General features: G+C 43.5%; 1 protein-coding gene across 2 annotated transcripts in view; it reads right to left on the reverse strand.

The window, feature by feature from the left end:
• Positions 1–26,337, reverse strand: part of RCAN2 (regulator of calcineurin 2) — a 230,542-nt gene that overhangs the window by 17,282 nt on the left and 186,923 nt on the right. For both annotated transcript variants that reach the window (XM_087817432.1, XM_087817431.1), the window contains exons 3-4: positions 6,043–6,216; positions 3,277–3,448 (exon numbers count right to left, since the gene is read on the reverse strand). In XM_087817432.1, coding sequence (XP_087673558.1) covers positions 3,277–3,448; positions 6,043–6,216 — 346 coding nt within the window. The remainder of the gene's footprint in view (positions 1–3,276; positions 3,449–6,042; positions 6,217–26,337) is intronic.

A 26,337-nucleotide genomic window follows, 5' to 3' on the forward strand; every position in this document is an offset into this window, starting at 1 on the left:
TTTCAAGGTCACAGGAAAAGAACGAAAGAATAGCTAAAGAGAAACAGCCTCAGGAGTGGAAAGAAAGAAGTCCCAGGGAATGCATCCAAATTACAGCTGTTCCATGGGACGCAAGATCAGCCATTCTTAGAAAGCAGGAGACTCGTGAGATTCGCTCTTGCACACGTAGTGCACAGGACTTCGTTTGCACACTTACTAGACCCTGCGTTAGGCTTTCTGGAAGTCACAGTGGGGTTACAGATACCTGTCAATTCAGGGTTAGGATACACATTTTGCCCGTGTCAGAGCCCAGTGGGCCTAAAGTCCACCGAGGCAGCCAGTGTCCTTAATAGGCCCTTGGATCCGGCCAAGCGGGGAGTGAGAAGAGCTGGGTTTGACATTAGCCTCTGCCACCAACCAGCTGTGTCACCTCAGTGAGTTCGTCCATCTGTCTAGAGCTCAGTGTTCCGATCCGTAAAATGGGGATAGTCACTGTTCCTATCTCTGCTCACTGCACAGCAGGGCACTTCAGAACTGGTAGACAGTAACTCAGCTGGTAAGGAAAGTGAGGCTCATCCATTAGCAGCACAATTAATGCATTTTTAATGCTGTTGAGTTATTCACAACTTTACAAAGAACTCCCCTTTTTCCTCTGCCTCGTTAAGACCATTTTATTCTTCCTCCATGCCAGGCTCTGGGGCAGCCCTTCTGAGGCTGAATTTCCACTCTACCCGTCTCTCCTGCCTCCTTCAGTCCCAGGTCTCGCTGGTCCAGGGAGATACCCTCCAGATCCAGATTCAGCTCCCTTAGCCATGTGGGTGTCTGAGACTCGCCCTGATCTTGTCTTTGCATCAGGCTTTGTGAATGTGAACTGCATATGAATTTTCTTTCTCATTTTGAATTTGAACTTATTGGATTACCAGCTCCAAGTGAGTGGACAAGTCGACCCTGGGATCTGCTGGTCAGAAAGTCTGGCCTGGGCCCTGGCCAGTGTGGCTCAGTTGGTTGAGTGTCTTCCCGTGCACTGAAAGGTTGCCAGTTGGAGTCCTTGTCAGGGCACAGGCCTGGGTTTCGGGCTCAATTCCCAGTAGGGGGCTTGCATGAGGCAGCTCGTCAATATTTCTCTCTCTCATGGGTGTTTCTCTCTCTCCTTTCTCCCTCTCCCTCCCTCTCCAAAAATCAATAAAAAATATTTTAAAAAAAGGAAGTTGGACCTGGCCTGGGCCTCCTTGACAAAGACGGATGCAGGAAGAGCACAGCAGTGGAAGCCCTGTCATTGGCAAGTCACTTCTCCCCACCCTTTGGCCTCTGGGTCCATCCTATAAAATGCAAGTTGCCCACGGTCTCATAGGTCCTCTAGCCAAGACCTCGATGATTCTATGAAGAGCTCTGTGTGTTGACATTCAAATCAACTGCACAAAGTGTTCATATGTGTTCTTGTCAATATCTGCGCGCAAATCAAACAGGCAGCTTCAAGGACCTCCGCTCTGACAGGTCCATTTGCGGGGTGGGGGTGGGGGGGGGCAGTTCTTGCTGCTTGTGCAGTGTCCTGAATTACTGTGGGAAGTGGACCCAGGAGGCTTGACCTGAGCAGACTCAACTTCTACACTTGACATTGATGCATATGACAGACACAGCTCTCTTTGGATGGGGGGTGCATGAGCTCAGGATTCCTGTATGGGAACCAGACTTTCCAGGAAATCGCATTTCACAAATATCTCCCTTATTTTTACACTGCTTCTTTCATCAGCCCATCTCAGTTAGACACCTACTGCTTTTCATAACGGCTCTTTGAGGGAAATGGACGGCCACTTTAATGACCCCAGAAGCTGAGTGACTTGATGGTGATTTCCAAGATACCCCCAAGGAGCTTGCCCTTGAGAATCCCATAATTCAACTTTCAGGCCACACATGGGACAGCGAGAAATCCTCTTGCCGCGAGCGCTTATTAATCAAACTAGACTCATCCTCATCTGAGGACACCGTAAGGTGACCCACTCTTTCTGCTTTGCCTGAGAGATTCCTGGTTTTACCATTGAAAGTTCCCAGGATCCCCTCAGTACTGAGCAAGCCAGGATAGTGGGTCGCTCTAGTATCCAGGTTTCTCAAAATTCAGTGTATGGAAGAATCAACGTGTGGGATGATTCAAACTGCAGGTTTCTGAGGTGAGTGACTCTGGTCCAAATGTTTTCCTGACCACACTGAGGAATACTGGTAAGAACTTATAAATATACCACCCCTGGCATTTGGCATTTGGCTACTGGTGGTTCTTGAACTCATCTGCACATCAGAATCACCTGGGAAGATTTTAAAAAATACTAATGCCTGGACTTGATCCAAATCAATGAAATGAGAATCTCTTAGAGTGCAGTCAGGGCACTGAGTTTATATTTTTAAAGTTCCCTCTCACACTGGGAGAACCACCAGTAAAAAGAGCAGTGGCATTGGCCATTACTTCCCTTGGGGTCCACAGTGCCTAATACTTCAGCTGCTACCTGGCTGCACCCTCTCCACCATTTCCTCTCCTGCCATAATACAGGAAACATACTTTGGAGTACAAGGTGGAAACATGTGCTGAAATTGAGGACAATGTGATCCCAAGGTATAAAATGTAAAGAAACTTTTGGAAAAGTGGTTAGGAGATATGTATAAGAATGTTAACTGTAGATTTTTAACTATAATGGCAAGAAACTGGAAACATTCTAAATGTCCATTAACCAGAGAAGGGGTGCATAAAGAGTGATGTGGAATACTATACTGCCATGAAAATGAGTAAGTCCAAGATACATATACCAATCTTAGAACAAAGTGACCGTAAGATATTTCTAAAGTTTGAGGCTACTATGTCCAGTTTCTTGGGGCCTTGGAAGCTTCACTTCGGCAGGCAGAGGTTTCCTGGGCACATCTATGACAGCAATAAAACAGGGTTGCACAGCATAGAAACCTCATGCCAGCTGCTAGAGCTCATGTTGCTTGTTCTGAGAAAATAACTTTATGGTGGTAGAGAGAAAAATCCCATAAGAATTAAGTAGTCTTTTCCAATCTTACACTGTCGGCATTGCAATCCAGAATTCACATGGATAGATGTTCTAGAACTGGCTCCTGAATTGCTCTTAATCAGTTACAAAGTGTGATGCTACATTCTCATTCATCATCCCACTCGTTGTCCACATGGAGCAATACATCCATTAGAAATGCAGATGTGACCATGAACCCAGGGTCTCACGGTGGTTCATCGTGTTTGGCTTTTCTCGGCCGCTGACACATGTTTATTTTTAAAAGGGCCTCAGAACTTACCTGGTCCTAATTTGGCCACAGCGTAGAGGAGGTCATAGTTGAGGACGGGTGTGGCATCACTGATGGGCTGCCAGCCAACAGGAGGAGATGCAGGGGGTGAGATGAGAAACTGTTTGGCAGGCTGTGGTGGAGCCAAATGCAGCTTGTCTCCGCCTGTCTCTGGAGTCTGAACCTTTCAAACAGAGCAGAAATGAAGACGCATGATTCATTATGGCTGAGAGGTGCCACCTTGATATACTAAGGTGTAGTCTCACTTTAGCCTTAATAATTGAGCACATCGCATGTGGTGAGGAGTAATTATCTTATTTCACCCTTAAAACAGTAGATCTCAACCTTTAGTGTGCATCAGAATGACCCGGGAAGCTTACTAAAATACGAATTACTGGGCCCCACTCCGGGAGTTTCTGACTCAGTAGATCTGGGTTGGGGCCCAAGAATTTCATTGCTAACAAGTTCCCAGGTGATGTTAATGCTGCCAGTCACCAGATCCACCCCAGATCCACCCCTCCCTCCCTTTCCTCCTTCCTTCTTCCTTTTTCTTTCTTTTAATTGAGGTGAAATTCACATAATATGAAAGTAACTGTACAATATACTGTTGTTGACTGTAGGTAATATGTTGTACAGAAGACTTCTATAGCTTATTTATCATGCATAACTTAAACTTTATGCCTGTTGATGAGTAACTTCCCATTTCTCCCTCCCCTGCCCCTGGGTACCACCATTCCATTCTTTGGTTCTATGAATTTGACTATTTTAGGTACCTCATATGAATGGAATCATGCCATATTTGTCTTTCTGTGACTGTCTTATTTCACTTAGCTAATGTCCTCAAGGTTCACCATGTTGTCTCATGTTGCAGAATGTCCACACTACCTAACGTAATTTGTAGATTCAATGCAATCCTTATCAAAATCCCAATGACTATTGTCTTACAGAAATAGAAAAAAAAAATTCTAAAATTCATATAGAATCACAAATGACCACAAAGAACCAAATCAATCTTGAGAGAAATAACATCACACTTCCTGATTTAAAAATATAGTTAAAAGCTATAGTAATCAAAATAGTAATGGTACTGCAATGTAGACAGACCTAGGACACAGTGGCTCAGAATAGAGAGCTCTGAAATATATCCACACATATAGGGTCAACTGATCTCAGCAAGGGTGTCAAAAATATACCCGGTTCTGGGAAAACTGGATATCCACACACAATAGAATGAAACTGGATCCTTACCTTACACTATACACAAAAAATCAACTCAAAATAGATTAAAACTTAACGTGTAAGATATGAAACTATAAAACTCTTAGAAGAAAATATAAGGAAAAAGCTTCATGACATTGGTCTTGGCAGTGATTTCATGGATATGACACCAAAAGCTCAGGCAACAAAAACAAAAATATACAAGTGGGACTATATCAAACTAAGAGTCTTCTGCACAGCAAAGAAAACAACCAACAAAATGAAATGACAATCTATAGAATGGAAGAAAATATTTCCAAACCATATATAGGATAAGGGGTTAGTCCTACCAAATATATAAGGAACTCCAATAGTAAAAAAAAAAAAAACCACAACCCTACAACTAATAACTCAATTCAAAAGTGGGCAAAGGACTTGAATAGACATTTCTTCAAAGAAGACATACAAATGGCCAATAGGTATATGAAAAATGCTCAGTGCATGCCTTATCAGGAAACTATAAATCAAAACCATGATGAGATATCAGCTCATACGTGTCAGAATGGCTATTTTCAACAAAACAAAAGATAGCAAATGTTGGAAGGAAATCCCTGTACACTGTTAGTGGTTCCTCAAAAAATTAAAAATAGACCCACAATATGATCCAGCAATTCCACTTCTAGGTATTTAACCAAAAGAATTAAAATCAGGCTCTTGAAACAGGATATTAGCACTTCCATGTTCAATTGCCATACTATTCAAAGTAGCCAAGATATGGAAACAACCTAAATGTTCTTCGACAGAAGAATGGAGAAAGAAAATGTGGTATATACATAAAATGGAATACTATTCAGCCCTAAAAAAGAAGCAACGTCTATGTTCTTTTCACTGTACCATATTAATAGAGTCCGAAGGTGGAAACAATGTCCACTAACCAATAAGAGATGGATCAAGTTATCTACTGATTAAACATTATGGACATTGATCTTCTACTGTGTGCATTGCCAAGAATTACCCATCCATTTTTGGAAGAGCCAGAGTTTATTTTTGGATTAAATAAAACACAAAATTAATTTCTATATGTTTGTAGCCTTTTATTATAAATGTGAATCACTGAAAAAGTATATAGTCCACTGAAACTGGCATATAATATAAATTTTAGTTATAACTTTGCTAGGAAGGTTAAGAGTAGTTGTGATTAGAGCATTCTTTACAACTATTAGCTGTCATTTATTATGCATTTACCAGATGTTAGACACTTTAATAGCCAATAATTTATTTAGTCCTCACAGCAACGGTATGGGACATATATCATCATCCCCATTTTATAGACGAGGAAACTGAGACCCAGTAAAGTTATGTAACTTATCCAGGTTAGAGCCCAGGCTGTCAATTCTCAGAGTCTGCTTTCTAAATCTCTATGCTGTCCTTGCCTGGGAATCATGATATCAGTTTATTTCTAAATGGGCTAATTATGTACTACAAACCAATCTGAAAGTGGGAAAGAATTCCATTTACATTTTTTAAAAGGCAAAAAATAATATAGGGCAAAAGAATTAACTTTGGTCAGAATTACCTTACCTGTGCAAAGTAGAGTTTTAATTTTTTCCCTCTGAACTGGGTTTCATGAAGCTCTATCCTGGCTCGGGCTGCAGATTTGGGGTTGCTGAAGTTTATTCGGACACGTCTGAAGCTCTTAAATAGCTGGAACGTCACGCAGTCATCATAAGTCCGGAACAGACCCTCAAATTTTTCCTGATCAAAACAAACACAGAGGAACATCCATTGGTCATGTATCTTACATGATGCTTGATCTGACAAAAACAAATAATTAAGTAAATGAACAACTGTTCCCAACATAAAATTAAAACTGAACACGGGTTTTGTATTTTTTTTTAATCTGTTGGTGTATTACCAGGTGCGAAGCACGCTTATGGATTCAGTCAAAGGATCCATAACTTGGCTCCAGGAATCCGTAGAATAAGTGAATGGGGTTTAAAGCAAGTGAAAAACCTAAAAATTATGCAAAATATTTAATAAGTTTCTGTGTACCTATGTTTCTTCCTTGGGAGAGAGAGCATAGCTATCTTAAGATTCTCAAAAAAGTCCATTATCTCCAAAATATTAGCACAAGTCAATAAAGCACATGGCAGACATTGTTAGGGATTATCAATATTAATGGCACTTTTCTTGCCTAAAGATATGAGAGCCCACACTCCACACACCCTTCTAGTCAGACAGTACCATGTGATTAGTTCTGGTCAATGAAATGTATGTAGAAGGCAGGAAAAAGCTCTTGAGAAAATTTTCAGTCTCATTCCCTGAAGACAGCATGTGTTCCAGAAGTCAAAAGCAGATTCTCCTCAGCCTGGGTCCCTGAGAGGCTGTGTGGAACACAAATATCTCCCTCCTTGCTTTCACCCCATCCTATAGATGACTTTGCCTTGACAAGGGGGGGGGAAGGGTCCTTTCCTTTATTGCATTAAATCACTGAGATTTTGGGAACATTTTATTCCCACGGTATAACCAAGCCTATCACAATACAAAGTAATCATTTAAAAGCGTTGATTCAGTGCAATTTTCAATTCAGTTGAACAGATCCCTATTAAACGCTCACTTTGTACAATGTGTGGTCTCTAGGAGGATACAGAGATAAGCATCATTTTGTTTTGACTCACAATGATCTAACAATCTAATGTGAGAGGCAGACATAGACACAAATAAGAGAATGCCCATATGATTTGGAAAAGACACAGAGAACTAAAAATATTTATATATTAACACCATCCATCTGGTTCCTCTTAGCTTTAAAAAATCCTTATTATAAGTAACAAAAACAGTGCATGTTGAATTACTGAGTGTTCTTAATGGAGAAATTGCCACTGAGGAAATAACTTCTATTTAAAACAAAACAAAACACCTGATTCTTTTATTTCTACAGTAAAAGGCATTTTGTTATGAGTGAGTACAAGTGGGAATGAAGATGCACAAAAGATTAATGGTGCAAGATTAGTTTAATTTTTATTTGAAAGGGACCTAAAGGATAATTCACTCAACATTTCCCTCCTCATCTCTATCATTTTACCAAACAGGACCCCGAGGTCTGAAGAGATCAGGACCTGCCCCTGGTCACGTGGCCAGTTAGTGGCAGAATCCCGACCGGCCAAAGTCTTCGTGACCCTGAATACAGACATGCTTTCAACTACAGAAAAAATTACACTGCCAGGCTGAGCGGAAGAGACAGTTGCTTTAATGAGAGCAATAAACTGACCCAAGGATCATGTGTGACCACACCTAAGAGGGTCAATAACATGATGTGATGTGGGGTGGTAAAATCACTGACTTCTGAGGTTGCTCAGGAAAAGAAACTCACTTGTCAAAGAAGGGCTTCTTGGGCTTCCAGATGAACTTGTCTCAGGCCCTCAAGTCTCCGGCCTGTGATCCTTCCAAACGTTGTTGCCCATTTCTGAGATTCCCCAGGGAATCCTATAGCCCTCCCCCCCATTTTTGACTCCTGTGTCTGCACACTCTCTCTTTTGTCCCATATCTATCCAGTCCCAAACCCCAAAGCATACACTCAAGGCTAGCTTTTTGTTTGTTTGTTTCATGACATGCACAGAATTTGAGGGGTTCTTTCTGCTCTTTCCGGGCTCTGTTCTTAGTCCCCTTTCCTTATCAAGAGCGAAACAACACTATCTCCTTGTCTGTTCCTTGGCAGTATTTTTCTCATTTCTCAGGCCTTGGGATCAGCCAACTCCCAGGCTTGGGGTCTGAACCACCACTCCAAGGGGGCTCATTAAGGAATTTTTTCCCAATAATCCTGTGCTTTCCTGAACAGAAATTCTGGTGAGTACAATGCTTTCTGGTCCTTAACAATGACAGTATTCTCCATTGGTCAAATCATGGCTAGTGGCTTGATTAATTTGGGGAATTTTTAGGAATGGGAGGAATTAAGAGATTAACAGCTCTTATTGCTATAGAGAATGATCATTTTAAAACAAACTCCTTGGGTCGTCTCTGAGGCTCTATTTTTCCATTTCCAGTTTGGGAGTTCTACCTCCCTATACCTACCCCAAGGCCCCAGTATGAACATTGAGATAAGATGGGGGGGGGGGCGCAGGGGCTCTTTTCCTTTGAGTCCAACTCACTGCTTTTTATTCTATATTTCTTCTTAATGCCTCACATCTCAGTTGTTGAGCTGTTTGTCCTCAAGGGCCTGGATTAGGAGAAAGGAATCAAGGAGTCCTGGGCTCTGCGCTCTGGGGAGGGTTGGAAATCAATGGCCTATGTGCTGTCTCTGTTGGGACACCTTGGCAGATGTCACTAATGAGCGCACTTTTTTTCTCCACTGCTCTCAAAAGAAGCCTCCAGGCAGCTACTACCATCAAGCTGGAGTTGGCAAATGACAGAGGCCTCTTTGACATCCCTTGTCTGGGGCTTAGGTTCACAAGTCAACAGAGCCCTTTCACCAACTCTGTTGCGCCACCCAGAACTCAGAGGCCAGGTTTTTCACTGGACCACCTGGGGCCCCCACTTTACAATGATAGTAATAATCAATAATTGTAAACAAACACTGTTAGTTATTTTTCTGGAAGTAGCATGCTCATTCATTTTTGAGAAAATGGCTGCCAAATATTGAAGTCTGCAGAACTGTAGTTTGCCTGATAGTTGTTTTTTCAAGTCAAAATGCTGTTCCATGAGAAAAATAAGTGCCCAGTTCAGCTTCTGATAGCTTAGATTGTCTCCTCCAGCCAAGCACTGTGTTTTGTTTGCTGCAGAGTGCTTTGTGTATACTCCCCAGTTGTTATTCAGATTACTAAAAAGGTTCCAGGGTAAAGAGTTAATAAAATTAATTTCTACTGTTTCATCAAGGACATTCTTATGTAAAACTGGTATTTTGCTTCTTACTTTTCCTGTTTTTTTTGTTTTTTTTTAACAGTGAGTGTGTGGCTGTGAAGGATACAGGTAATACCAGTACAGCTTGATGCCACTGCATTGACTCACAGGGTAAAGACCCTTGCTTCTTGCTTTTGCACCGTGGGTGTGAATGTCAACACAGTTGAAAAGGGAAATGTATTACTAGTATTATGAAGACAGTTTTCACCTCAAGGGAAGTGGTGCTGGGGATTCCCAGGAGTCTGCAGACCACCCTCTGAGAGCTGCTGTGCAATAGAATCTCAGAGACTGTATGCATTTGGTTGGCTTGGGGGGTAGACAGGAGGGCTAGTGAGAGTCTTAGGGGAGAAGAGAGGTCATTCTAAGAAGTGTGATGAACCAAGGGGAAGCTGAGGGAAGGCAAATAGAATGAGGATGGTTTCGGCAAATGAGAGCCCATGGGTGATGCCACTCAAAGCTATTTAAACGGCTGTGGAGGTGAAACACAGATTGCTATAGACCGTGGAGTGAACGTGGCAAGGTAAACGGTGCAGAGAGTTTGGCAACGGCCAAAAGGGAACTGTGAGGATAACTATGTGGGAAGTCAGGGTCACGAGAAGATTCTTAGTAGTGCAGGGAGACATTTATTGGTTGAAGAAATGAAACCACTGATGAAGGAGAGAGAAGAGACAGGAAAGAGGGGAGGGGAGTAGATGGCAGAGACAAGAAGAAGGGGCTTCAGAAAGAGCTGTGGGCATTTCTTCCGTGTGACAGGTGACTAGGTAAGGGTGATGGGTTTGAAAATGAAACAAGCAGAACAAGATGGGTGTGTTTTTTTTTTTAGTCTCAGGGAAGTGGAAGGTGAGGCCCTCTGTTCAGAGCAGAGGAGGTGAAGGGAGACAGGCTTGAGGAACTTGAGAGAGATGTTAGAACAGTTGCCAGGGTCAGAAGCAAGGAGAGTCCCAGTGGAGGAATCTGAAGACTATGTTACAGGTTGAATTATTTTCCCTCCCCAAGATATGCTGAAACCCCCAGGACCTCAGAATATGACTTTATTTATAAATAGGATTTTTGAACTTGTTATTAGTTAAGATGAGGTCATGCTGGAGGGGGGTGGGAGGGCCCCTAATCCAATACAACTGTGTCCTTCTAAGAAGACACCATGTGGAGACAGAGACATAAGGAGAATTTCACATGAAGATGGGGGACTGGAGTGATGCATCTACCAGCCATGAAATGCCAGAAGCTGCCAGCGGACTGCAACTGCCAGAAGCTAAGAAGAGACAGGAATGAGCCGCTAGAGGTTTCAGAGGCCGCATGGCCCTGCTGACACCTTGATTTTGGTCTTCCAGCCTCCAGAGCAGTGAGACAATACATTTCTGCTACTTTAAGCCGCTCAGTTCCAGCAGCCCTAGGAAATTAATACAGGCGGCGTTAGTGAGCAATTGAATCTGGGAGTGATCCAGTTTGAAGAGTCAACCAGCACGATTAGGCCGATTTTTTCTCTAGGAGAGCAGTAAGTAGAAAATTAGGTCATCCTAGGGTGGGGTGTGTAAGCCAGGTGTGTGTACACGTGTGTGGGGGGAGAGGGAAGCACGAAAGAAGAGTGCTCAATGTATTCTCCTTGATGGGTTGATACGAAACCCCAAAGCGTTTTATAGAATGGCAGAATATTAAAACATTACCTTCAATGTAACTCTAGGCCAGGCAGGCAGCAGAGAAACAATATCATCTAGTGTATCACCTCACTGAACCCCCACTTCCTGAACAGGCCCTTTGAGGGAGCCTTGGAATCATGATGATCCTTGAGTAGCTACGAACTAACCAAAAGCCAGAGAAGTTAATGACCTTTACACAGTCACACCACCAACTAGTTAGCAAAGCCAGAGCTAGTAAACTCAAGTGGGTTATATGACAGAAATATCATTGATGATACGCAAACGAGTGAGAAGTCTGAAAACCAAGAACGAGAACTTGGGCTCTCCTTGTGGATCTGAGGAACACGCTTGGCACTGAAGGCAGCCGGAGTCCAGCGAGGTCTTCACCTTCCTTCCTACCAGTGCTGTGGGCCCATGCACTTTTCAAGTTTCTCTTACGGTCCTCTTTGGGTATAAATTATCTTAATAAGAAATTCAGCTTCTGTCAAAAGCACAATAAGAAATGCAGCTTCTCTCGTCTGACAGATAACACCTCCCAGAAAGTGCCCAGGGATGCAACAATTCATTTAGGTTTATCACCTCTCAGTGGATACCACCGGCAGGTCATGTGCAAATCCAAGTGTCAGGATCTCCTGGATTTTATGGTCAGCCCAGGAGAGCCACTGTCTAAGGGAATGCTGTCATAAGTCTTCCACAGCGCAGCTGTGTGTGTGAAAGGAGCAACCAGGCCTGCATGTGGGGGGGTTACGTCTGGATTTTAACCTGTCCGCATTTCTTAGGCCAGACAGACTTATCTTAAATTGTGCTTTGTTCCATTTGTGGTCTGATATTACCTAAATTAAAAACTCATCAGGCAAAGGAGGCTCTCAACCCTTATTTGCTGATAAAAGAAGTGGGCAGACTCCATGTCACATAACTGCTCTGAGAAAAGCTACTTCGCTGGCAAAGGCACAAAGACCTTTATCCCTTCTCCCTGGAGTCCTTGTGAGAGACAGAGATCTAAAACTTGACTCCAAACGCAAAAAGCCCCGCTTTGTCCCCAAACCTTATGGCTTCACCACTTGTTTCTCTCAACAGAATGCTTTCCATGGTCTGTATTTGAATCTATTCTCTCATTCCAGTGGTGGCCCTAAAGTTCGCTGTGGCTGGATGACATTGCTATACGAAGGTACATTTTTACTTCTTTACTTAAGGAAGTCTGCATTTCTCTGATTCCACTGAGCCATCACCTATGCATTTAGAACTAGAAAACCAAAAACCAAAAAACTCCAGAACTAAAAGAATGTACAAGCGCTATGAACTGGAGTGATCTTTAAACAGGGGGGCATCTAAGTGTTGTGGAACCTGAAGCTTTGACAACTGGGGACACCCTCTTTAAGCAAATCATACAACATTAGGCACGAAGTGAGATTTTTTTAAAAATGAGAACCAAAGAAAAACATAAGGAATAACTTCTGCAAATTATATAATAGATGAGCATGTGAGCATATGCCAGGGCCATGCCAGGGTTTGGGTAGAGGCCCATGCAAACGAGGGCCCTGAAGCTGATATTTCATTCACTTTCAGGAAACGTGACTAAGAGACTGAGTCTACAGTGCCATCACCAAGTAGTCTGGGGTCTAGGTTTTCAGAACAGCTAAAATAAGTAGAGTGTTTACCTCACTCTTACCACTGAGACTCATTTCCCTAAGTGTTTGAATCATCAGATTGAGAGCCCAGAAATCTGCATCTGCAAAGTTGCAGCCCACACATCCTATTACAGATGGCTATGCCCCTGCCCCACGTGAACCCATTTTGTAAATACCCAAGAGGCGGAACTGAGGAAGAGCAACACGTTAGGGGGATGCTTGAAACCTGTCCTGCAGGTGTTCAGTAAGGGGCAGCAGGTGCCAGATGAGTGGACCAAGAGAGGAAACCATGGCTGGCACCGTCTGCGTGCCTAGGAGCCTTGTTAGGTCTAACTCTGTGCAGTGTGCCCACCCTTTGGATGAAAGAGACCCTCCCAGCACCTGAATCCAGGGCTTGTTCTGGTGGGTCACATTTACCCTACCAAGTGCCCAGGGGCTACAGAATCTGGCTGTGCCAAGCAAGATACCTGCACGCTGCCTGCATGCTTCCTGTCTGCCTCCTACGATACTTGTAAGCTTTCCATTGGTTCTTTGAACACCTACGGCCTACTGGGGAGGAGCACCCCACATGTACTGGGGGTGGGGAGAGGGTGGACAGGCAAACTTGGGAGCTCTAAGAGAGCAGTGATGAACACAGATCTCTGTCACATGGACATATCTGCATGGTTATAAATACAAAGGAAGGGCCTGGCAGTCATTTTACAGCTGCCCATTTCAGTTTACGTCAGTGGCTGCCTTGGTTCATGGCATTTCCTGCAGGCTAACGACAGCGTCATCCTTCTCTGGGCCATCAACTCCTCTCCTCTGCTGGTCCGTCTGCGGGAGTGCCTGTGACCCTCAGCAGCCCTGATTCGATACATGCTCTAACTGTGCATGTGTAGCCGGTGAAAGGCACGGCCTCCCTTACAGCTTACCCAGTCTCCTAAGACAGGAAGTGCACTTCAAATTAATTTAAATTCATTCAAATTCATTAGCTCTAGATAAAGAGGGGCAGAATAACGCTGTGTTACTAGCCCAGACTCTAGAGCCACTGTAGTTCAAATCCTGGACCCAGGGTTTGTTCAACCCTGAGCAACTTACCTATTTGACACCTCAGTTACCTTACCTGTAAAAATGGGGATAAAGTATCTACCTCATAGGGGTGTCTTGAGCATTGAGTGAATTAGTATATTTAAATCACTTGGAAAGTTGCTGAGCAGTATGAGATGTGACTGTTATGAATCCCAGATTGGAAGATGACTATATTTGGCCTGCTAGCGCTAGCTGTACAAATCTCCCTATAACTAGATCCAAGTAAATCTTTATCTATGCCTACATCTATCTATATTTATATCTATACTTGTACCTGCATCCAATCCTCAAAGATTGTAAAGAGCAATTATAGGAATGCTCAGAGTAATACCTCCTATAAATTAAGTCTAATTATACTAACATGATTTCATTAATGTTATTATCTACTTAAAATGTAGAGCCCAATTAACCATCAAGATTTCTTTCTTGGATGTTGAGCTTTCAAAGTTTCCTTTACAAAATCAGCAAAATAAATTAAATAATTCTAAAGTGGAAATTTACTGGTTACTTGCCTTCAGTTCTTCCCTGTGAAAACCCTGCACCATCAGCAGGGGCTGGGGCTCAGAGAGACAGGAAGCAAACAACAAAGGTGCCAGCCACTAGCAAAAATCTCTGACGCTCAGATACCGAACAGATTTGTCAAGCCCCACCCACCTGGCTCCTTTGCCTGTCCCAAGACACCTCGGCTACCTTTTAGACAAACCCATCTCCACCAACTCTATTCTCCATAGTCAACTGTTTCCTGAACATTTCCTTTGGGGTATCCAATAGGGGCCTTCAACTTAATGTCTTAAAAAAGACAAATTCTTCACTGGGGCCTCTCAATCTGCTGCCCCTCTCCCTGGATGAATGGCCCCCAGTTCCCCAGTGGCTTAAGCGAGGAAGCTGAGAGCCATCCTGCTCTTTTCCCTCTCCCTCACCACACATCCCAGCACTCAACAAGCTCTGTTTCTCTCCGCCCTTCATTATCTGCCCTTCAGCCTACCACCAATCTCGTGGCTCGCCACAGCTCTCACCATTACTGCACTGGGTCTCCCTAGCATCAGTCTGGCCCCCTCGAATCAACCTTGAAAGTCTGCTGCCAGAGAAATCTTGCTAAAAGAGAAAATTCTAATTATATTTCTTCTCTATAAAATCCTTCAGTTGCTTCACATGACTTTAGAATACAGGTTGGCTTAGCCTTAAAGACCCTTTATAAAATGGCCATCACTCAACCCACTTTCATATTCCACCTTTTCCCTCACCTGTTCTCTGTGCTCCAGTCAGGCTTCCATTTACAGGTTCTCGAAGGCAGGCTATTTTGCATCTCCAAGCCTTCTCTCACTTGCTCTCTCACTTGCTCTCTCTTCTGCCAGTGACACCCTTTTCCTTCAGATAACTTATTTTTTTTCTGATTTCTTATTTTTTCCAGTTTTATTGAAATATAACTGACATATAACATTGAATAAGCTTAAGGTGTTTACATAAGGATTTCATAAAAGTATATGTTGAATAATGATTACAATAGTCAATTACTATTCAGCAACTCACATAGCTATAAATATTCCTTCTTGTGATGAGAATTTTAAGATCTACTCTCTTAGCAATGTTCAAATACACAACCCAGCGTTGTTAAGGGAAGTCTCCATGCTGCGTAGTACAGCCCTGTCGGATAACTTCTAATTGTCTCTCAAGTCCCATCTGAGAAATCTCCCCGAATCCCACCGAGATCTGGACGTCTCCCCCTGTGCTCCCGGAGCCAGCTACCTAGTCCGGAGGGTAACTGCTCCCTGTTGACCAGGCTGTAAGGACGTGAAGGGCAAGGGCGGCTCATTTGCTCTGTCCTGTGCTCCCGGCTCACGCCTTCGTTGGTGCTGCCTGTGAGCCGAGCAGAAGGCCCGTGTGGAAGGGGCTCGCCTGGTGATGAAACCCACGAGGGGAAGTGGGGGGCAGCCCCCCTCCTCCCCACGCTGCCTTCCGTAAATGTTTTCTACTCTTCATTAAACCCAACACGCATGTACTGGACACACAGGTTAAGATTCTCTACACTATAATAGGAAGCCTAGAATCAAATTCAACACGTTGCTTCCCAGGAGTCTTTCCTAATCCCTTCTCTCTACATTCCCCTCCTCCACCTCGGTTTAATCTCTATTTCCTTTAATTTTTTAAAAACACTCTGAATCTCTTTTTAGAATAATAGGTCACCAAAGTGTGTGTGTGTACACGGGGTGTCAAGAAAGATTTGAGGGAAGCGATGGTACATGAAGATGGATGAGATGTTGACGTGTGGAAAGGAGTGGCGGTGGGAGCTTTTGGAAGAAGCTTTTTGTTCCAGGGAGGACAGCAGAATTTTTTGAAGGCTTTATATACTCCTGTTACTCTGAGGTCACTTCTTAAAAAAGGTATTTGGGGGCACTGAGGAGGAAGATAGTTGGTCCTAAGCCACATTTTCCTAGGCATGGACACTCCCACGGCTATGAAATACTTGGGAACTGCAGGAAACGTAAGACAAATGAGAAATGAGGTTATTTTAAGGGTCTTACGTGTTTCTTATGACATTTATTTTCCTAGCAATATGCTCCACTGAATACATTTCATTTAAATTCCAAATGACAGGTCAAGGGCCTGCTGATGCAAATAGGACAAACGGCTCACCAGCTCGAACACCAATTTAGGAAGTGATTTCTGTCCAGAATGCCTCGCAATGTTGTCGCTGGAAGAGACAGGAAATGTACTTCTAAAAACAAGCATTGTTCTATCTTCTCAAGACTGAAGGGACGCCTCTGTTTTAATATCAAGCTGTCAATAATTGATGAGGACATTTTTAGTACGTTTAATGTTAAATTAAAGGGCTAAATCCTAAATACGTTCCCTATCACATCCTTCTGAAGAGAGGCAATTTAAAATTTAATACATTTTCCCATTTGGCATAAGATCAAAGTAAGCTTTTCAAAGGCAGCATGGTGTCCTTAACTTATTTTTCCCATGAAATTGAAACGCATTTGCATCCTTTTGAGATGCGGATATGAGCAACGTTTTGTGACTCAATCTTTAAATCTAGAAAGCAAGTCCACAGTTTGTTTTGCTCCTAGCGGCCTTCGCTACAGGTCCTGTTCCTCCCCTCAGTTACCCTTTTTTAATTCCTTAGTTTCTGTTCTCTCTGTCCTTTATGTAATGACATAAAAGGAATGCATGATAATGATGAAAACCTGATATAAAACTAAATCTCTTATGTTTAAATTCCTTGAGATTTGAAACTAAACTGATTGTTTCAACCCGTCACAAATTTGGGATGCACGATACCCAAAGGAAGGCGTAAAGAGTCAGCACCACCCCTGTGGGCCACTCCACAGCTGGGGCTAACACAACTTAATTTGGGGTTGCGATTTTGTCCAGTGGTTAAATTTTCACTTGGGTATTTACGAGATAGCAAGTAGGTACTACAGGTATGACTTAGAATGGCTAAGGGTGGAATGCTTTTGAGGCAGATAAAGAGATGGGATAAAGAGATCCAACAGTTTGCCTGACACGGCCAGCCAGTGACAGAGTGCAGATTTCATCCTAGAGAGTCTGGCACCTGGAGCTACCGTCTTAACCTCCAGGCTCCCCCATCTGTAGCAGGGAGAAGTTGGGTTGACATAGTTTCACCCCTTTTATTGCACCTCGCCCAACGGGATGGACACATCTTTTATCTTCAACCAGTTTTGCTCCTGCGTGCCTCACGCACCAGCAGCAGTGGGAAGAATTTCTGTACAATCCTAGGAAAGGTGGTTGGAACCGGAAAGGAAGCTTCATCTGTCAAAGGGATGAGCGCTTCACATAGGAGGTTCAGACTAGAAGCATCTGCAGATTGCATCATAGTGATGAAACCATGTTTCTTCCACAATATACACACACACGTGTGTGTGTGTGTGTTACACACACACGTTCAGGATTGTTGAACAGAGTCTGACTTAGGCCTCAACTACTGCCAGCCAGGAGGGATGATTTTACAGAGCTCTCTTTGCTTCGTGTGATAGCAAGTTTGGGGGAAAGCAGGCAAGCTGAGCGAAGGCAGTAACTCGTGATCACTATAATCAGGACCACTGTACAATGTTTTGTTGAAGAGGGGAGTGTTGTTGATTATGTGGGGCCTCAGGGTATCCTGGGTACACTGGACACGTGCTCACCAATTGGCTCGTCCCTGAATCCCTGGTTCCGAGACTGTGGTCCTCAGCCCACTAGAAAGGTGTGACAGCCCTCCCGATGGGCGGATCCTGTCTGAACATGTATGCAAGCCTTCTCTGCAGCTCTTAGCAGCAAATCATAAACATACCATAGACTTTCTTCCGATGAAGGGCTACTTATTTGTAATCTAATGAGAGAGTGAGAGTTACAGAATCAATTTTTAGGGGTTACCAAAATCCATAAATCAGTGAATTGATCAAAGGATTCTAGTTAGGTATTTAACTAAAAAAACTGGCTGCTGTATAATTCTTGGTCCTATTGCACCAGACATGCAGAGAGTTGGCCCTCTTAACCATAATAATCATTGCTACCACTTATAGACCTTCCTAAGTACAGACATTGTTCTAAGGGCTATACATCATCCTCACAGTCTAACCTGTGGAACACAGGCCACCACCAGCAGCAGCCTTGGGGGGCTTGTCTAGCAGGCCTCATCTCAGGTCCTAAGCCCTGAGAGCTACTGATTCTGAATCTGCATTTCGACAAAAGCCCCAGATGATGAGAGTCCCATTGAGAAATACCAGATTAGAAGACGTGGGTTGGACCATCTGAGACTAAGAGCTTCCTGTCTCAGTGAGTAAACTGATTTGTGTAATTGTGCTACTGGGAATTACAGTGCTGTCCTCTGGTGTTAGCGCTTTTCCATTCTTTGCATTCAGTCATACGTTTACAGAATTGCACTTAGCAATTACTCCTGTTGATTAAGTCTTATTCTTACAATCACCTCATTGTTTTTACTTTGATTACTATTTTGTCCTTTGTAAGTTTTTTGTTTTTACTGGGTTCTTTTCCCATTATAAAGAGGGAACTCATTGAGTAGGTGGGGCACTGTGTTGGAGGTTCCCATAAAAAAGTGAAGAGATTTTCAAGTGGCACAGGTTTTGGCCTCAGCTGATTGATAAGTGAATCCTGATCTGCCTGTGTGCACACCCAGGACAATTTATTCCTGCTGTGTGTGACTTAATCAGTCCATTTGAGACCAAGAAGCATAAACGTATGAATGACACCATATTTAGCATTGCAACAGGAGTGTAAGCATCAGACTTCTTCATCTCATTTAGTTTTAATTACTGTTCCTCCAATTCCCAGTGATCAATTTTTCCCCCCAGCATCACTTTAACCTCTATTTCTATTTATTTTTTATTTTTTAAAAATATAACTTTATCGATTTCAGAGAGGGAGCGAGAAGGAGAGAAACATCAATGATGAGAGAGTCATTGATCGGCTGCTTCCTGCACACCCCCACTGGGGATCGAGCCCACAACCCGGTCATGTGCCCTGACTGAGAATTGAACCCCGATCACCTGGATCCTAGGTCAATGCTAAACCACTGAGCCACGCCGGCTGGGCTAACCTCTATTTTTAGAAGGAACAGCAGTGGTTACTTTCTCCAAACCCTTTACCTGAAAGTTGAAAGGTATAAAGCACAGAGCCATAAGCCGACACGCCCAACATCTCATCACTAGTCAGAGGTAAAACTGCACTAGAACTTGGGACTTGAATGTACAAACACGAAACCCAAAGACATTATAGCAACATTTAATATCAAGAATCTCCGCTGGCACACCTTGACCCTGTGAAGGGAAGGGACACACGCCTTTATTTCGTTAGCAACACCACACAATTGCACTTCAGGTTCCTAGTTATATAATCTGTGTTATCATAACAAATGTCTTCTTTAAGTCATTCATCACAGAACCTCTGAATTGCTGGTCCACTTGCAACCAATTAACTTTTAGACCTCTTGAACATAACAAGATTTCATCTCAATCCTGGGCTATTTCTACCATTCTGTGTATCTTCCTCCTTGAAGAACTAATTTCTGTTATGTGGGAAATCATCTTTGAGTGGTCCCCCCCCCACGTGACAGCATATATACACGCGGAGTCATTCCATTGTCAAATATGCACACGTTAGACTGATGGTCCCAACAAAGGGCTCAACAGATCTCATGGCAGCAATGGGAAGAGGCATGGCCCATCAGAGGTGGCCCCAATTCAGGACTTTGCTTCCCTTGGAACAGTCATTGGGTGAGCTCTGTACCCTCAGAAGGGGGCTGGCCATAGTGATGAGGCAACTCCCCACTCTCCTTAGTTGAAGTCCATTCTCACAGGGGTCTCAGCTGAGAGCCTTCAGCTGCCAATACTTCAAGACGGGAGAATTCAAGCTGTGCCAAGAGGGCCTGAAGGACTCAGAGATGCTGGGTGGGGTGTCCTGACAGGCTTCAGGACATGGGGGGACTGGTGAGTGCAGGACCCCAGGACTAACCAACTAGAGTGACTTGACTCTAGGGCAGGGCAGAGCCTCCTGTGGGCAGAGCTGCCTTGGAGTCATTTTGAAAGTTGTTTGGCCTCAAGTTCCCTCAGGCTCAGGTCTGCATTTCCCTGCAGCCTCAACAGCCCTCAGGACTGATATGCTTCATTTAAATGATTGTTTGCTCACAGGATCAGCCTGGGAGCAGATGGGAGGCTGAGCTGTGGAGGTCTCTCCCCCCACGTGGCTGCCCTATGGAACCCCGCTCTTTCACCTGGTTAGCCCCATGACCCTCAGTGAGCAGGCGCTCCCCGGGTCTGAGAGCAGGAGCCAGCCCTGCAGCAGCCGCTCCTGCCTGGAGGACCTCACCCGCCTGCTGTCTCCTGGGACTTCTGATCCACTCAGGGAGCTTCCCCTAACCTAATGCCATGCATCGCTTCTTCTTCTTACATTTGCTCCTGTCATTTCAGGGAGATTTTGGTGGAGAGAGAAGTTAAATACCCTCTAAGCCTGCTACATTGAGCCAGAAGTGCCCCAGTGGTGGCTTGTCACGGTTGTATTAGGTTAAACTACGTTGAATTGCATTTTATGGAGGTTAGAAACCTTCAAATCTTAGAAATTTCATGTGGCTCCATCTAACAGAAAGTCCACAGAGCATTGAATAAACCAGATAAACTGAGGAATGCCTTCCTAACTCCCTTTAAAGAAATAACATCAGCTGCCAACTTTTACAAAAAGTATCTTTCATTCATTCATTCTCAATTCCAAGGAGGGAACTTAAAATGTCGTTCCAATGAATGTCAGGCGCTGTACCGGGAATTTCCCCCTGTCGTTTCACTGACTTCTACAACGCTGCTGCAATGTAGGCATCTACCTGGTTTGTGGTGGCAACACCAGTGTCTGTGGAGGCTGCATCTTAAACAGCGCAAGGAACGGCTGACCCAGGCCCACAGCCTCTATGGGGACACCTTGGGGGACGGGCTGTGTGAGTGTGGGATCTGAGGGGGCTATGAAAAGCTGAAGAAGCTGTCTCCTTGGGTACCCAGGCCTGTGGTGGCACATGATTCCTGTGAGCAAACTTGCCTCATTCCCTCCTGCCCCCTGAGAAGCTGCGGCCCACCAGCGAGGGTAGCTTGTGCCATGTCCAGGAAAAAAAGCCCTGTTACTTTCAACAGTGGCACTGCTGAGAAACAGAATTCCTCAGCAGCTCGGGCTGGCTTTCCACCCTTCCTTTCAGCTGGGGTGAGAGTAATAAAAACTGACCCCATGGACAACTGGGTTCTGGGTGCATCAGAGGAGGAAGACTCGGAGAAGAAAGAAAGGTATTTCACAGTGGGCAGCACAGGGCTCAGAGGCCTGGATCTGCAGGAACGGGACTGCTCTTTGTGCCCAGAGGATGAATATAAACACATTGATCACGACACTATATATAAAGAAGAATCATATTCCCAGAAAAGTCAAGACGGAGTCAAAGTTGAAAAGGCAGGTTTCAGGTGTGCATGTCGGATGCTCTGGAGGAGAGACACTTACCCTGGGAGCTAGAAGAATGCCTGGATGTTGCTGAGCGGCATGTGCCTCACCGTGCTCTGGAGGATTATTTAAGGCCATGGGCTCCCTCTGCTTTGTACCACGATCACCCAGTGATCCTCGGCCGAGTCCTGTGGAGGAACTGCCTCAGGCTCTCCAAGGTCTCAGAGGGCACCATGGAGAGGGTGGGCTCTGCGCTCAGATGGAGCTTGTCTCGCCAATGACGGGTAGTGACTAGCTGGGTATGTGTGGCGGGCTCCCTTCTCATGTGGCTTCCACTGATCCTCACCTCCTGGCATTCATGCCCTGTGTGAGCCCCTCCTCTTGAGTGTGGGCTAGACGCAGGGGTTGCTTTAAGGACCAGAACGTGGCCACAGTCATGGGATGTCACTTCTGAAATTAGTTTACAAAAAATGGAGACATATCTTGTTCCCTCTGGCTCTTCTCACCGGATTGCTCCAATTTAGTGAGCTACTCCTCTTGAGCTACACTCTGGAGAGCCCCACATGACAAGGACCTGAGGGAGACCTCCAACTAACAAGCAGAGAGAAACTGAGGCCTCAGTCTAATAACCTGCGAGGAACTGAGTGCTGGCAACAACTACTAAGTGAGCTTAGAAACACTTCAGAGGAGACTGTGGCTGCAGCCAACATTGTAATTGCAGCCTTGTGAGAGTCCTTGAGCCAGAAAACCCAGTTAATTCATGCCTGGATTCCTGACTCTTACATACTATGAGATAGGTTTAAGGGGGTAATGTGCTACTGTATTTGTCAGGATTCTCCAGAGAAAGAGAGCCAATGGGTGTGTGTGTGAGTGTGTGTGTGTGTGCATATACATAATATGTGTCTTTATATATGCAGAGAGAGAGAGAAGTTTCTTTTAAAGAACTGGCTCTTCAATTGATTGGATAAGACCCACTTACATTCTAATTTGCTTTATGCAAAGTTTACCCATTTCAATATTGTCATTCAGAAAACACCTTTATAGAAATACCCATAATATCTTTGACTAAATATCTGGGCATCATGACCCAGTCAAGGTGACACATAAAATTTACCATCACTGCTACCCTGCCATAGAAAACAAATACACTACAAGAACTAGGGACAGTACTTGATCTGGTTACTCTTCCCTTCCTGCATCTCCATAAGGACAAGGGTAAGGGTGAGTGTAAAAATCAGCTGATAGGACATTCCGGCAGCACATGACACACGGGAGGCAAACGCTGGTTTCTTCTGTTCTGCCTCCCTTTTGCTCCCGGAGGAAGTGGCTGTGGGGATAAAGGATAATCGTCCTGATTGTCCCGGGAAGCGGCGGATTCACACACTGAGACTCTTGAACGCCACCTTCTTTCAGGCTTTGCTCTATCCTCACGCCTAAGAAACTGGCGAGTGTCAACACAGCCAGAGCGGCCAACGTCAGGCTGACACACCTCTCAGGTAGAAGCTTCATCTCCTGGAAACTGCAACAGGGTCATCTCTTTTTATAGACAAAACTAAGGGTGACACTCAGCTGGTGACAGTGCAGCTGGCGTTTCAACACCAGTGTCTGTCTTGTGCCCTTTTCAATACAGCATAACTGTCTCACATGCTTACAAAGTGCTGTCCACTGTCATCCGAAATAGCTGATACCACTAATAAGGGGGACACAGCAAAATGTTAACATCTTAACGATCACTGACTTCAAAATGAAGTTAAGGCAGGCAGGCCTTTCTGAGGCCCCTCACCTTCCGCCTGTCGCTCACCGCCAGCCTGGTGAAGCGGTCATATTCTCCTTTGACTATATATTTTTAAAATAAGGGTCTTCTGTTTTTCTTTCAGCCTGAGAGAGAATTAACATATATAATTATATAAGTTTACGATGTCCAATATAGCGATTTGGTACACGTATATATTGCAAATTGATGACCACAAGAGAGTTACTGAACACATCCGTCACCTCACATTGTTACTATTTTTGTGTGTGTGGTGAGAGTTTTTAAGACCTGCCCTCTTACAAATTTCAAATATACAATACAGTATTGTTAAGCATAGTCACCACGCTGTCATTATCTCCCTAGAATTTATTCATCAGATTAGTGGAAGTCTGTGCTCTTTGAGAACGTCTTCCTATTCCATACCCCACACCCACCCCTGGCAAGCACCAATTTGTTCTTTGTTTCACTTAAAATAATGGCCACAGTGTCCGTTCATTTTGTCACAAGTGGCAGGATTCTTTCATTTCTTATGGCTGATTTATATTCCCATCGTATATAAATACCACATCTTTATCCATTCATACGATGGACACTTAAGTTGTTTCCATGTCTTAGCTATTGTAAACAATGCTGTGGCGAACATGGGCGTGCAGCTCTCTCTTTGAGGCAGTGATTTCATTTCCTTCAGATATATGCTGAGAACTGGAATTGCTGGATCATATGGTAGTTCTATTTTTTAAGGAGTCTCCACACAGTGGCTGCACCAATTTATATTCTTACCTCTATGAAGAAACTACAGTATTAGCCCCTTGAGATAAGGAACATTGACCTATTCCTAAGTAAGGTGCTAGGTTTATAAGGGTTTATTTTATTATGCTTCACAAATTATATATATATAAAATGTATTATATAATAAATTTCACAGAAAACAATTGGAAAAAGGTGTATCAAGATGTTAAAATATATTTGTCATAAAACTTAATATCCCTTAGGATTTTTGGTATATTTTTCTATAAATAGGTAATGTTTCCATTATTAGCAAAAACATAAATGTTATTAAAGATAAAAAACACTTTTTGAATTAAAATAATATTTTTAGCCTGCATCGCTCCTAGAAAAAATTAGCTCCATAAGCTTATTCCAGATTCTGTAGATTCTTCTGTAAGAGTATAGATTATTTTTTGTTCTGAGTTTGTCTTTTATAAGTTTCAAATTGAGATTTCCTGGCTTTGCTGTCCTAAGATACTATGAATATGGACTCTATTCACCTTAAGTAGGTCCCCCTGGGTAACATCTTTCATTGTAACATTCTTTTGTTTGAGTTTAAGGGTACCTAATGTTTTAAAATGTTCTAGTGTAGTTTACCTGCCCAGCTTTATGCCTCTGTGACTGTTTTGCTCAAGGAATGGCACCCAGAGCTGTGTTGTTATTATTTCAGGACTTGGTGTTCCGAATATTGGACGTGGGCACCACAGGCTTACACTGTTTTTTCCAGTGCCCTTCCCAATGGTACCAATATTCAGCTGTCCTTTTGGCCACTGGAGCAACTGGGCCCATAGACTTTACAAAAATGTGTTTCTTCTTTCACTAAAGATGAAGGCATAGGATTCAGACTCTCTCTGCTCTTGCTTTTTCATCCATGAAAACATGTCTGATGTGCTACTTACTAGTAATGATGATGACGATGACATTCACAGAAGGATTTTGTGCTTCAGGGTTTATACATCACTTTTACATATTTCATATCCTTTTTATATAGATTATATTGTTAATGTTCCCAAGCCTCCCAGGTATGCAGGGGAAGCATTATTACTATTGTCACTTCTCCGATAAAGAAAATAAGACTTAAGGAGCTTAAGTAATTTTCCTTTGCTGAAGCTAATGTCTTCATTTTAGTTAGAATAACTGAAAGTTATTACCATATTTCTTTGATTACATTTTAAAAAACCTACTTGTGCAGTAGTTTAAAAATGCATGGATCTTATACATATACGACCATAAATGGAATCACAAATATCTCACAAACACTAAGGCATTTTGTCCTTATATAGTGCAGAAAAGACGTTAATCGAGACAGACGAGCTGAATGGCTGTGTCCATCTATGGCATGGGCATTTTCTCTAAGTGGATTGTGGCTGTTGTGCTAATCACGATTAGTTCCTCTTTAGAGAGTTGAAAGAATGTGGGGGGAAATCATGATTTGTGTGTTTCTTTTGTGAACAAGCCTGCCCACTGCATTCGGTTCTTAGGGCAAAGCTGGCCTGTAGTCAGCTCCGTGAAAGGCTGGAGGCGTAAGACGTTGATAAAGAGGGTGATGAGAGTTTTGGCTGAATGGGACACAGCCTGGGCTCTGGCAGCAAGCAAACGTGGACTGTGATTGTTTTATCATCTTTCCAGCAGCATTTTAGCTGCCTTCTTGTTTGTGATTTAAAGATTAACGTAGAGCTTAGTTCAGGCAAGGTGTTCAACCTGCAAATGTTGATAAACAGGCAAAGCATTCACTAAACTTGTTTTTGGAATGTTGGTTGTATTTGTGGAGGGATTTTCTAACTTATGGTTTCTTTCTTTGAATTCCATTACTCTATTTGGTAGCTAAATGTGGGTCATCTGCTCCCTTAACTGTGATATCAGAAAACAAAGGGGTCAGATTCTCAGCCTTTGAGTTCAAAAGCTGAGGTGCACCTGCTAATATAAAATGTTTACAAGAATATTTGCAGAGTCAGTTCCCGTCAAAGAAGACAGAGTTTCTCTAGATTAGAGAGAGTTGGAGAGGAGAGCTATACAGTTAAATGCTGGTATGTGTCTGAGTCGGGGACCTACATGCCACTTCAATCTTGGTAAAAACCTTCAAGGGGTGAGTAGAATTCTGAGACCTCCTAAGTGAGTGTAGAGATCTGTGGGCAAGAGGTGTCCAGGAAAGTGTCAAGGCCACAGGACCCACGCCCCTGCCCACAGCCGAGTT

The sequence above is a fragment of the Miniopterus natalensis genome, chromosome 5 (genome assembly GCF_054644295.1).
Source record: "Miniopterus natalensis isolate mMinNat1 chromosome 5, mMinNat1.hap1, whole genome shotgun sequence".
In the NCBI taxonomy this organism is placed as follows: Eukaryota; Metazoa; Chordata; class Mammalia; order Chiroptera; family Miniopteridae; genus Miniopterus; species Miniopterus natalensis.